Source organism: Mixophyes fleayi, chromosome 2 (assembly GCF_038048845.1).
Source record: "Mixophyes fleayi isolate aMixFle1 chromosome 2, aMixFle1.hap1, whole genome shotgun sequence".
Taxonomy (NCBI): Eukaryota; Metazoa; Chordata; class Amphibia; order Anura; family Limnodynastidae; genus Mixophyes; species Mixophyes fleayi.
Window position 1 is genome coordinate 332,234,368 of NC_134403.1, and position 13,682 is coordinate 332,248,049.

Here is a 13,682-nt window from a genome sequence, read left to right on the forward strand (position 1 = left end):
AAAATTAATTTAGGGCATCAATCCCTTCTCTAATTAGATGTACCTATGGTGTAGATACAACAATGATGTTTTGATTTATGGAAAGGCAATTCATCAGCTATACAGAAAGAAAATATTCCTAGATCTTAATATTGGATTTAATATAGACAGCCATAAAGTATTTATTTATATGCACTTCAAATCTGTTAATGCTTACATGTACTAATTCAGACAATTACAATAGACGAGCCGTTTGTTTTTTTAGAGAAAGGATACAGTCGCAATTTTCTTAAGGCTATCAAGTTAGTGGTGGATAAAATTGGTGGGCAGCATCCAATAAAATAGCCAGTCTGTCCATATTCCAGATATTAGTGAACCTACTATAAAATTAAATTTTGTATCTGAATATCATCAGGGTCGTGAAAGAATATGTATTTATACAAAAAAAATTAAAGTTACTTAATCTTGACACCATCCTTTTACCTATTCTTCCAAGACAAGCTAGCTATATTTTTACCAGAGCAAATCATTTGAAAATCAATTTAATACCATCTATTAAACTGGCTAAACTTATAATGGGAAGTCAATGAAAAACCTGTAATACATTTATGAGTAATATCAATTGATAACGTGAAGTTTGTGTTGATTAAGATGTACATGCACCAGATTTATTTTATTATATACATTTTACATATTTTTTACACTCCTGGTGCCGGGAGTTAACCCCTACGCTGCGCACCGGTTAACTACCGGCACCACAGCACCCACGCACATTACACACATTTTAAATATATACTTATTTACTCCCCGGCATACTAGGTTAGCCTCTTCATTGCTGCCAGGTATTAAGCAGCCCACATTTAAAAACTACTTTGTTATTTACAATATTGAAAATGAATAATTTATGCACACAGCGCCTAGCGCCATTGTATTAACCTCTACGGCTTGGGTTTTAACCCTCCGAGTCCATTTAAAGATGGCCACTGCACAGGTGTGGCAGACAGACACTAAGGACCTGGCCACAATCCCACAGCGTAGGTTAATACATGTTAAATGTGTGCGAACACCTGAAGAGCACATCCATATGTCCATGTTGAACATATTATTCTAAAACATCACAAGAGCACTAGTGGGGTAGTTCAATGGGGCAGAGGTCAGGGGTCTTTGCAGGCCAGTCAAGTTCTTCCACACCAAACTCAGGTAACCATTATTTGATGGACCTCGATTTTTGCATGGGGACAGTCATGCTGAAACAGGAAAGGAAGCATGCAGTTCTCTAGAAATTCACTGTATTTTGTACCATCAAGTTATCCCTTCCAGTGGTAGTCAGGTTCCCAAACACGACTACTGTGACAACACTTACCCCAAAATCTTGACAGCGAATCTCGGAACCCTGACATGCTGTTAATATTGATTGTTTAAAAAAAATGACTTGCAATCATTGCGACTATTTAACAAGACGGCAGCATAGAATCACGTGACTTTGAATGTCGGCAGTATTATTGTTGGTCTTAAGTGTGCAATAGAAGGAGGCAGCACCTGTACAATGTTGTTAACAAAACTTCTATAATATACAGGCGTCGCCTCCTTCCATTGCACCCTTAACAATAATAGTGCCGGCGTTCAAAGAATCAATATTTAAACAATCAATATTAACAGCATGTCACGGTTCTGAGATTTGCTGTCAAGATGTCAGTGTAAGTGTTGTTGCGATAGTCATGTTCGCTCTTCAGTACCCAACACATCCCTTCAATAGAACGCATGGACCCAGGTAAAACCGTGAAAAGCAGCCCCAGACTATTATTCCTCATTCACCAAACTTTACCGTTAGCAGCACACACTTGTAGAGGAAGTGTTCTCCTGGCATTTGCCAAACCCGGATTCGTCTGTCCGACTGCCAGATGGCGACACATGATTAGTAGTAGAATGGGCTGTAAAACATGGTTAGTGACTAATATTTGTCTATGGAGATTATATAGCTGTATGCACCCGTTAGCAATAAACAGGAGGGGTGTTCACATACTTTTGGGCATGAAGTGTATGTCACTAATGTTCTGTTAGAAAAAGTAATAATTCCATGATCCTGGTAACCCCTGATGTACCAAGTGTACCCAAATGGAGCAACTTCATGATTAAATCTGAACAAACTTGGACATTATGGGTGAACTCTCAGTGGGCTCTGTTCTTGTGTACGTATATAAAATGAATTAACTCGGAGGTGCTGCTTAGTAACACTTAATTGGATGAAATGTTTTCTGCCATGTATGTATAATCCAAATGTGTGCGGGAAGATATAAGGCCAATACAAGGCTGGATGGGAACATTTATTTTTTTTATTTTAACATTGGGCATTGTTACAAAAAAATAAAAATGTATGCTGAATGCACCCAATGTGTTGTGTACAGGATGATTTGTACAACATCCAGCACAACAGAATGAAACAAAAAGAAAAAAGTTTTTGTGACGTGATGTTTATACCGGAATATGTTATTTCTGCACCAACTGTTATGAATTGTGCTGTAGAAGAGCTGACTAAATAAGAGATGTTTTGTAAGACAACAGATTAGTGCATGTGTTTTACAAGTTAAAACAGACAAAACCACAGAATTGGACATTTATACAAACATTTTCACAACGGTTTTTGTCCACCTCCAAGGTTTTCAGGTCAGCACAATATTCCAGCAACTATTGAGGAGTCGTTGCTGTAGATGTCTTCATTGGTCAAGCAACGCATTTGTAATAAATAAAAATGTTCATGGAGAAGCAGCGCCACCTGGCTGCAAATAGTGACTACCGCAGGTAATAGTCTATGACAGCAGAAAAAGCAGCAAATCCTCCGCAGCCAAGAGTGCCAGCTTTCAGTCCAGCTGTAAAAGAACAACATTACTAATCAAATGACTCTTCCCAACTGCAGCTTCAGGCCTGTTTTCACAGAGAGACAGAGACATCCTGAAATGCAAGTGACAGCAACCACTTTCCACCCTATCTGTCCCTATGTTCACCTGTTAAATCATTCTATTATGCTCCTCTACCAGCCCTCTCAGGCCCAACCACACAGTCATTCCCCTCACAAGGGTGGGCTCGGCACATCAACAATTCTCCACTCTGCTCGCTCACCTGTTCCCTCCCGGACTCACTGTTCCTCCAGCTACACAGGCATCTTTCAAACACCAATGTTCCACTGCTGCTTATCACCTTCTTCCAGTCCATTTCCCTCACATGTATGTGACTTATTTTCCCTTTTCCAGTCCAATATTCTTCCCCCTACACTCAGCTCAGGAGACCAACGCTCACAAGAAACTTTCTCCTTTTACTCATTAATATTTCCTGAAAGCTCTGTAATACCTCTGCTCCTGCTCATTACCACTTCTTCCACTAATGTAACCCTTCACCACACCTCCTACCTGTGGCCCCAGAAGTCTAACCCTCCCGTCAGCTGCCAATCCTAGACCCAGGATTCCTCCCCCTTCCCTCATGATAGACAGAGAGTCCCTGTAACTACTGAGCACATTGGAGATCTAAAATAACTCAGATGATCCTTAAAGCTTGCTGTGTGTGGGAGGCACATGGATTTATATCCCTTTTCGATTCCATGAGCAACAAAATACAAAGGTGAAAAATCCCAAAAGATGGTGATTCTTTTTATAGCCATTGTACCACTTGTTAACTGTACCCCTTATTGGATTTTACCCAGTTAATTCATCCTGTTAGACATTTCAGATTAACAAGCCGGTTTAACAACGGTAGCTATACTCTGTCACTGCTGCAGCCAAACTAAGGAGGCTGAGAACTGCAGACCCCTATTCATCTGTGCTCTCCAACACAAAGCAGATCTATATCAGATAATAAATCACTTACCTCTGAAGCCAATAGCACCTCCTGTAATACATCCACTTATCACACTATTCTTCCAGTCTGATTTTCCTCGATACTAAAATAGAAGAATGAAATATAATCCACATCTGTAGTGAGGCATGAGTAAGTTGTGTTTAACAAGTACAAATTTAAAATTTGGGGAATGACTAACAGGGGCACCCTACCCCACAGCTTCCCTGGGCCCTCATAATGGAACCCCTCTGCAACAGTCTCCCAACCAGCTGCTCTCATCACACAGGGGCGTTCTCAGTTGTTTTCGGTGTAGGGGAATCCCACTACTCAGCCAATTGTATTTTGCACTTAACTATTTGGTATTGGTGGAATCCTTCTTTCACTGTAACCCTACACAGTTAGGGTAACCTGGGTTTACTTATGTAGGTGCCATAGGTTTACAGAAAAACTCAGGACATGGGATATAAACCTGTAAAATATTCCTGGAACAAGTTATCCAAATCCAATGCAAATAAAAGAAAGCTTCGGAAGGTGTAATTGCCGTTTGTGTGTAGGCAGAGCGGAGCTTTGTATTAAGCTGGGAGACCAAAAACAGAACTGCACAATTTCTATAGGCAAATAGCTGGGTGCATGTTGTTCCCCTACTCAGTATGGTAATTACATGCTTAAAATAACAGCAGCACAATTGAACCCCCCACATTGCCTTTAAACTTAAACCTGTTATTCAACTTGTATAGACCCATCTGCATGCAAACGGCAGTGGTGGGAAAATGTGCTGGAGATTCAACCCACCAAACTGTGACTGTAAAGAGTAACTAAAATGTTACTCCAAAGCAAAGCCATACTTTTGAAGTGTACCCAACACGCAGAATTGAAAACTGTATCATTTACAGTAATGCTTATTTTCCCCCCCCCCCGTTATTAGGAAACATATACTATTCTAGAAAATAACAGCTGCTCCTCTCTCTTAAGTGCCTCCAGACCACTTTTTGCAGCCCATGGGAAGCAGGACATGTGCAGGGGGACCTGGGGTACAAATACTGCAGCAGTATTTCTATCCTGGTTCCTACTACATCTACTCTGTGCCGGGTCTTGCTGTGGGTGTGGGGATTTTCAGAATGAATGAGCTGCACTCTGCCAGACTGTCACTGCCGGGCCTAGTCCCACCAGGGAGACAGGATATAAACTTTATTATGAGACTATTGCACTGGCAGGGAGTCCCCTCGCTGCAGGAGAGATAAACAGTGTGCAGGGGAGGGCTGGGGCAGAAGTTGGTTTCTACGGGGAAGGGGCATGACATGTTCATCATCATCATTATATCATTTATTTATATAGTGCCACCAATTACACAGCACTGTACAGAGAATATCTGTCATTCACATCAGTCTCTGCCCAAATGGAGCTTACATTCTAAAAGCACTAACACACAGACTGGGGTTAATATTGGTCATTCACATTACAACTTGTGCTTCTCATCTTTGCCACTGTGTTTTTCAAAAAGTATATAACAGGAATTTGTTATCCATTGTTAGAAGCTGTGTTAGGCTGTTGATCAGTGAAGCTTCGTTTAGAACACCGATCTGGCTCGACCAAGACAATTTTTTTTCCCTCAGCTGACCAATTAGCACAGATGTAGCCAGTGTATATTCTTCCCAACTATATCTAAGCATTCACTCTAAGAGTGGACATGTTGGGGTTTTCTCAAGCACTAGGAAATGCACAATTCAACTGTGACGTTTAACATACAAAGAACCACCTTTGCTGCCTGCTACTGCACACTTCAGGTTCCTGGACACTGTAACCTGGTCATTATATCTAGGTTTCCTCTCTCTGATCCACTATCGCACTCTCTCTCTTTCACTTTACTCCTGGTTTTCACAAACTCACTCACCTTTACATTCTCACCACTTCACACCGGCCCCGGTCTCTTCTCCATCTAGAATTCTCCTCACACTATTTTCCCATCACTTTTTTTATATACTGCTCTTAACTCTTATTATAATAGTACCGCATTTGCCTTTCTACTGCTCTACCAAAAATGCCATAGTGCTGCCTTGCAGTTGGTTTGTCACCATCCAGTCTTCTACACTACTTAGACCCAAACACCATCATGGCCCCTGTACCTTTTAGGTCCCTACACCATCCTGAACATTGCCCAAATAGGGCCCTGCGCCATCTGGACCCTCCAGGACTATATTTAGGCCCCATCTAGGCATCTCTACTTCATGGCCTCAGTATCTGTCAGACCTCTGCACCATAGTGAAGTCCACTAAGCCTATTGTTCCCATTTGCTTCTTTTGTCTCTCATTATCCCTTCCCTTTAGATGCAAGATCTCAAACCTATGTCCCATGTCTGCACATGTTTCCTTGTCCTCTCTGTCCCTGTTTTGACTTATGCCAAGTGGTTTTTGTATGCATTGTGATTTATGTTGTTATTTGCATCCATACATTATTCTGCTTATCTGCAAATATTGGTACATACAGATAAGATCAATGTGATTTTGTTGTATGTTCTAACTAAATTTTACAGTCTGTGGAAGCCTTGGGGCACCTTACAAATAAATTATAATAAAAATGGTTGCTTAAGTGTCTTTTGTAGAATATTGGTTTCCTTCTGGTGCTCCGGTTTCCTCCCACACTCCAAAAAATTCCCGAAAGGAGACCTATCTATCTACCCCTAGTGGGTAAAAGCTTTTAGTAGTTGCAAATTTCAATCAGGGTTTAGTAAAGGAATGCATTCAGTCACCATGATTCAGGGGGGCAAATACTAGGAAAGGATCTCCAAACAATGATCACATGAGCTGACCATAATAATAATGTATGCTAGAAATGGATATATCTTGCAAAACTATCTACCATGAAAATATCAACACACTAGTATAGGCCAGATGGACCAGTCTTTATAGTTGGGGTGAAGAGCAAGCTGTATACCAGAGGTCATGGTGTGCTAGAACCACAAGCTAAATATACTTGCGGGAATTGTTTGTCAAGAAAAGAGTTGAGTTTCTTGCAACCCAACTACAAAGGATTTGTGTTACCAGAAGATTTTTAGTCGTAGATTGCGGTTACCAGGCGCTAAAATAATCTTACTGAAGGCAAGAGCGTTTAAGTGACAAGTTCTATATGGCCATGGAAGAGAAGTTGGCGGCTGTGCTACATGGCTTGAATGGATTCATTTAAATGAGACCCAAAAGGGGGAGGCAGAGTGGGATGGGAAATGTAAACACAACAGATAACCTGAAATGAAACAATTAAGGCACAACAAAGTCAGTATCCCATCAGTTTCTGCCACTGTGCTGTGAGCCGTCACGCTGGGATTGAGTACTGAATGGAAGGTGAGGTCTTTACGCACTTATTGAAGGAGGAAATGGGGTTTGGTGAATATACTCCCCTCTTCGGTCACCCAATGACGGCATCTGTTCAGTATCAGGTGAAAGTTTCCATTTCTTCATCAGCTAAAAGCCTTGGTCTTTACTAGGCGGCAGCAATGTCATGTAATCGGCAGCTTGATGGAGTACACCTAGCAGTAGGATATCTGCAGCAAGCAGAGAGTATTCATCATACAAACTGCCTTCTTCTGTTGATTGTAACTCTGGAGAGGTCAGGATATGCTTATAGTGATTAAAAGGAACTTCAGCGTCTTTACGATTTTGTACTACCTTTAGAATGCATTCTTTAGTAGAAGGACATCTTTTGGTGTAACAAGGTTGAGGGATTTGGGCATTAGTAGTCACTGGATATAGATTAGATCTAATAAAGATAAGGTCAGCATAATCATCTGGAATAACATTTTCCTCTCTAAATGAGGCTATCAGGGCCTGCATTGTGTTAAAATGATGTTGCAGGTCTAGCGAGGGCCATATATCTGGGTTCATCCTGCTTTGATCAGTATCTGGTTAGCTCAACCGTGAGTATGGTCTGCCATCGTCTTGGTCCTTTAGCAATGAGTTTAGATGCAGCCAAAAGTACTGAATATCTAGTTTGTGATATGCTGTTTTTTCTTTATAAAAATACATTTTCTGGTCAGGTGATTCAGTAAGCTTAAGTGTTTAGCAAATATGCACTTGTCTGTCTGTGATGGCTAATGAGTTTGTGCGTTGCAGACCCTTCTGATTAAGCCACCAATCTCCTCCTCAATCTGCCTGCTGTGAAATTTAATGCAAAAATGTACTTAGTATATAAAACTTAGTTTGTACCGTGTGCAAGTAACTTTTGGGCCCAATTATGACAGAAGCAGAATAAATTAGTTATGATCCATTTTTTTTAAATGTAGACATTTATTCTACAGTGTTAAAAGGAATATGGAATGCCCTTGTGGACATCATTCATTCCTCTATTGGTAGATGACTGTTCATAATGTAATCCACAAGCTGCAAGTTTAGCAGAGGGGTGGTAGCTCTGTTTGGTACAAACTGTTTTTTGTTTTTTTTATTACTATTATTTCTTTGCCCTGGTAGGAAAAGTCTATCTCTTCGGACGGAAGGATGGGGCTACATGCCATGTATTAATTCATTTAGCTTGGTCTTTTTTCCTCCCGTTTGTGGGTTGTGAAGGGCCAGAACCTTGTGGAACGCCTGAATCCCTCCTAAGCAGCATTGTGTCTCCGGAGGTTAGTTGGCCCTTCCTAGTTTCAATGAAAAATGGCCTCAAGACTCTTTTTCCCTGCAAAGGGGCCTTATGGGCCCAGGGTAATACAGAGAAAGGGACCTTCCTCATTTGAAACAAAATCAAAAGACCAATGACATGTGTATATATAAGTGGGGGGAGGTGTAGTGTGTCCCTGAGGACATGTTTTGTTACCTAAAATTTACTCCATTGTGTGCACTAGAAATTTACTGTAAAAAAAATCATTGTGTGTAAATTTTATATTTCTATGGGGTTATTAATCTTTCTTAACCTTTGGAATCTTCGTCAAATAGGGAGGATTCTGAACCTGCAGCAGAATGTATGCAGATGATGCATTATATTGTATAAACACTCATATACATGAACTCATTACATGTACTTACAGATTCCACTAGACACTCTGTACAGGAGAACATAGCACCCACGATGGCAAAGTTCTTGGCGTAGGACATTCCTCTCTGACCCATATCTCTCAACACCTCTTTGGCAGTAGGAGTGCGATAAGGATCTTTAGGATCAAATCCTACATTGGTGTCGATACCAGCAGTAAACACACCAAATGCTCCACCAAGGACAAAACCTAAGGGGAAAGCAAAGATAGTCAGATATTACAGTACTTAATAACAGTTATTAGAAGACTGTAATTGGTCACACAATTTACAGACACATGCGGTTTGCATTGTCTATAAAAACAATGGTTCTACTTTACCCTTACCAGTAAACCTATACAAAAACCTGGCGACTTGTGGAGATACAGTCACTTAGTCCCAATTATCACAGCAAGATCGGGCATATGCTGGGTTTTTAAGGGGCAAGCCCAACAAAAGGATGCTCAGAGACTGTTATGTGTCAGCCAATCACTGCATGTACAGGCTGATTCTCTGACCAATCATTTCCAGTCCAATGGGATTTTTATCAGCTAGGAGAATTGCTACGCAATATTTACACATTATTATTAATTATCATTTATTTGTTAGGCGCCACAAGGTATCCGCAGCGCGGCACACAGTACTAACAGTAGACTATACAGGGTGAAACCATACAGAACAATGAACAAAAAGTACCAATACTTCAGAAACTCCGGCTAGTCATATGCAGTAAAGACGGAGCGAAGAACAGGTATGGAGACAGGAGGGGAGGGGGCCCTGCTCATACGAGCTTACATCCTAAGGGAGGGTAAACAGACCAGGCACAAGAGGAGCCAGTTGAGGCAAGAGGAGAGAAGGGAGGACGAGCAAAGGGAGGAGATGGGGGCTAAGTAGATGGTTGGTAGGCTTTGAGGAAGAGGTGAGTTTTGAGTGCACGTTTGAAGGAGCACAGAGTAGGAGAGAGACGGATGGAACAAGGGAGGTTGTTCCAGAGAAGGGGGGCTGCACAGGAAAAGTCTTGGATTCTGGAGTGGGAAGAGGTGATAAGGGTGGAGGAGAGGCGGCGGTCGTTGGCCGAGCGCAGGGAGCGGGCAGGAGTGTGAATAGAGAGGAGGTTAGAGATATAAGAGGCAGTAGAGTTGGAGAAAGCCTTGTAAGTGGTGGTGAGGAGTTTGAAAAGGATTCTGCAGGGGAAGGGGAGCCAGTGTAAGGCAAGGCAGAGAGGGAGGCAGAGGAGGAGCGGCGTGAGAGGAAGATGAGTCTTGCGGCCGCATTGAGTATAGAGCGGAGAGGGGAGAGGGGGGAGGCCAGTGAGGAGGAGGTTACAATAATCAAGGCGGGAGATGATGAGTGCATGGATGATAGTTTTGGTGGCATCCTGAGAGAGAAAAGGACGGATGCGGGAGATGTTGCGTAGTTAGAAGCGACAGGCTTGGGCAAGGGAATGAATGTGGGGGGCAAAAGAGATAGAGGAGTCGAGGGTGACACCCAGGCAGCGAAGTTGGGCGACATTCCAGTTGTCTGCTAAATACACAAATATCACAGACGTACACTGCTTGCACTATTTCACTTGCATCCAAACTGTGTCAGAAGTTCACTGTAATATCAACCAGCAAAGTTTATACAACTGGTGCAGAAAGAAACGATTGTGCAATGTGTTTTTATTTTTTTGGGTTTTTTTTAACTGTGTAATATTTATTTTTTATCTTATTTGCATGTTTCTTCTGGCTTTGAGATTCTTTACCTAAAAAAGTGGGGATGGCTTAAACCAGTAACGGGCAACCTAATACGCTTCAGGCGCAGCATGGTCGGTCCTTTAATATTCAAAGGGGCCGCACATTGCCATTAATCTCAATAAGAAGTTAAAATAATACATTAAATCAAAGAAAGACACCTATCTGTAATAACATAAGCACTGGAAGAAGAACTTATATAAAGTATTGTGTGCACAAACACATAGAAATATATAATATTTAAATTAATTTAAATTAAAGTAGTCTTTTGTAGCCAGCTTATAAAATGTTGCAAGAAAAAAAAAATCTATACATTTAAAAAGTCAAATAAAATTATGGGTTACATTTGGAATCGAGGCTGTAAAAAGACTTCAAAGTAGTTTACATGTGTGGACGTACTTTAAGTGGATAAAATGCCTTAGATTACCTGTTGTGACATCAGCCAATTACACATTCTTTGATGTTTGATTAATTTTTAGCATACTGCATTAAGTTACTGCAAATATTAATTAAATGAAACAGAATTGACATTTTATAATTAGCATTAGTGAAAATTATACATAATTAAAGGACATTATAGTCAACCTCACATTACACAATGATAATTTAAAATAATAATACATTTTAACAGGTAAAAAATAAAAATATAAATTTAAGAAGTGAGGAAAACCTTGCCTGTGAAAGCTTATGAATGATCACTTATAGGATAATTTCACATTTTTGGGCGGAGATAGGCAACGTAAATAAAATAATAGACCAGTACTTAACCACTACCCTTCTAGAAGAGATACTCTATCCTGATCTTCAAATTACTAGAAACATTGTCACATCTCACTCCATCATAGGACCCTCCAGAAAGGAGGATCACAGGTAAATTACCCTTTTCTTAATTTATTTATCTTGCCTAACTCCAAACAAAACTACAGTGACCTGACTTGGTCTGGTAGTTGTCACTGGGCAGCATGGTGGTTTATTGGCTAGCACCTCTGCCTCACAGCACTGGGGTCATGAGTTCGATTCCCGGCCATGGCCTTATCTGTGTGGCGTTTGTATGTTCTTCTGTGTTTGCGTGGGTTTCCTCCGAATTGCTCCGGTTTCCTCTCACACTTCAAAATCATACTGGTAGATTAATTGGCTGTTAACAAATTGACCCTAGTCTGTGTTAGGGAATTTAGATTGTAAGCTCCAATGGGGCTGGGACTAATGTGAATGAGTTCTCAAGGTCTCCGAGTACAGCGCTACAGAATTAGTAGCGCTATATAAATAGCTGATGATGATGGTCATGCAGATCGATCTATCCTCACTCCTAGGCGGCTCTGTGTCACATCTTAGCTGCCTGATGAGAGTTCACAAAGCGGTGAATCTAAATGAAGAAAGTTGCTTAGGAGAGAGAATAGATCCAAATGCAGCTCTCAAGCCAGTGCACACAGGGCGTCCTATGCTCTGACCCAAGCAGAAAGACCATACAATTATTATTTTTCGTAACACTTTTATTATGAACAAGGCACTATGTAACATTTTTTTTCAAATGTATTACCGTTATACATTTCTTAAAGACTGCCCCAGAGAAACCAGTACATATGAAGGTCCTATATTTGCTGTTTCTCGGCTCTTGTCATATTTATATCTATATGTTCTGTATGCGAAGTGCATAATACATCTTCAGCATTTATTTATATAGTGCCACCAATTCTGCAGCGCTATACAGGGCAGCGCCGCTTTAAATTTAAGCTGCGAAGATGCCGAACTCGCGGGAGTTGACAAAACCGGGGTATGATACATTTACCCCCAGGAGTGATTTGTACTGGGCACCACTTTTTTTTTACTGGCACAACTTTTGTTATTTATCCTCAGTAAATGTATTGAATATTGCTAACTCTAAACATGAGTGCAGCTCCCATCATACCACCAGGCCTCGTTTCACTAATTCTAATACCAAAGTGTAGAGCTCCAATACCTCTCTAATACCAGAGACAGCATTAATCTCCCCATCCCACCATTCCAGTGACTACAATCACGAGGCCATATATACTCCCAGCCAACTAATGACCAGACTCCCTTGATCCTACCATCTTAACTAATAACTTGAAACCCCTTCATCCCAAAGACATATAATAACAGGGGAAACAGAAAAAGCAATACAAATTTCAATGAAAGTATTAGACACATCATGTAATAATTACTTCATTATTATATTGCAGTGTTCTCCCCAGAAAATGTTGCCAGTCAGGTGGTATTAAGAAGTAGCTAGGTGGGGCAGTTGTAATACTTTGCAATAATATTAAAACATTTTTTGGAGGTTATTGTCCACACCTGCCAGGATAGGTGGTCAGTGGTCTAACACACAGTGCTATCTGTATTACTCACATAGTGCTTGTTCTATAGGAGAAACAATGATGTGTTCTATTATAATGGGGCTCTGTTGAGTTCCACAAGCCCCACAAGCCAGGTGGCAAGTAAAAACAGCCAGGTGCAGCACCTGGGAAATAGGTGCTGGGGAGAACACTGCAATGTAGATAATGGTATACGTTTCTTGCCCCATGATGACCATATGCCTAACAGCTCCTTATAACCTTGAACTTATATGACAACACTGCATTAATTGGTACTGCATGATGCACCGAATATATTTCCACTGCCTGATGATGTTTTAACATTTTACAACTGCTAAAACGTGGGGTGGAAAAAAACCAGATGATGTTTAAAACACCTTTAGACAACTTTTAGTTAGGAAATATGGACAGATCATTGTATATTGAAATGTGTGCACAAAATGAATCGCTCAGTGGAAATGGGTCACACTAATTTGTGGCGATAGTTATTTCATGCCCATCCCTAGTCACAGCACACTCACCACCAACACAAGCCAGGGCAGCCTTAAAGCCGCAGCTCTCCATCACCCGCTCCATCATCTTCTGCTCCTCAGGTTTAATGGGAGTGGGGATCCCCCCCATACCTCCGGGGATCACATCCTTAGGTCTCCTCTTTTCCCCAACCAAGTGCTCCAAAATTAGACTGTATTGCAGAGTGCCATCCCCGGTAGACGGCGACGAGGACACAGACCCGGGGGTCAAAACTGAGCTTCCACCGGGCGCCGCCATGACACTCACACGTGATTGATTCAGCCTCGCACTTTCCACACTATATG

General features: G+C 41.2%; 1 protein-coding gene across 1 annotated transcript; it reads right to left on the reverse strand.

Annotated features, from left to right (window-relative positions):
- Window positions 1-2,290: 2,290 nt before the first annotated feature.
- On the reverse strand, window positions 2,291-13,682 carry TIMM22 (translocase of inner mitochondrial membrane 22). The gene is made up of 4 exons (XM_075196909.1): window positions 13,389-13,682; window positions 8,817-9,013; window positions 3,838-3,910; window positions 2,291-2,846 (listed from the first exon to the last, which is right to left on the reverse strand). The coding sequence occupies exons 1-4, from the start codon at window positions 13,633-13,635 to the stop codon at window positions 2,770-2,772; spliced, it is 594 nt and encodes a 197-aa protein (XP_075053010.1). The 5' UTR covers window positions 13,636-13,682; the 3' UTR covers window positions 2,291-2,769.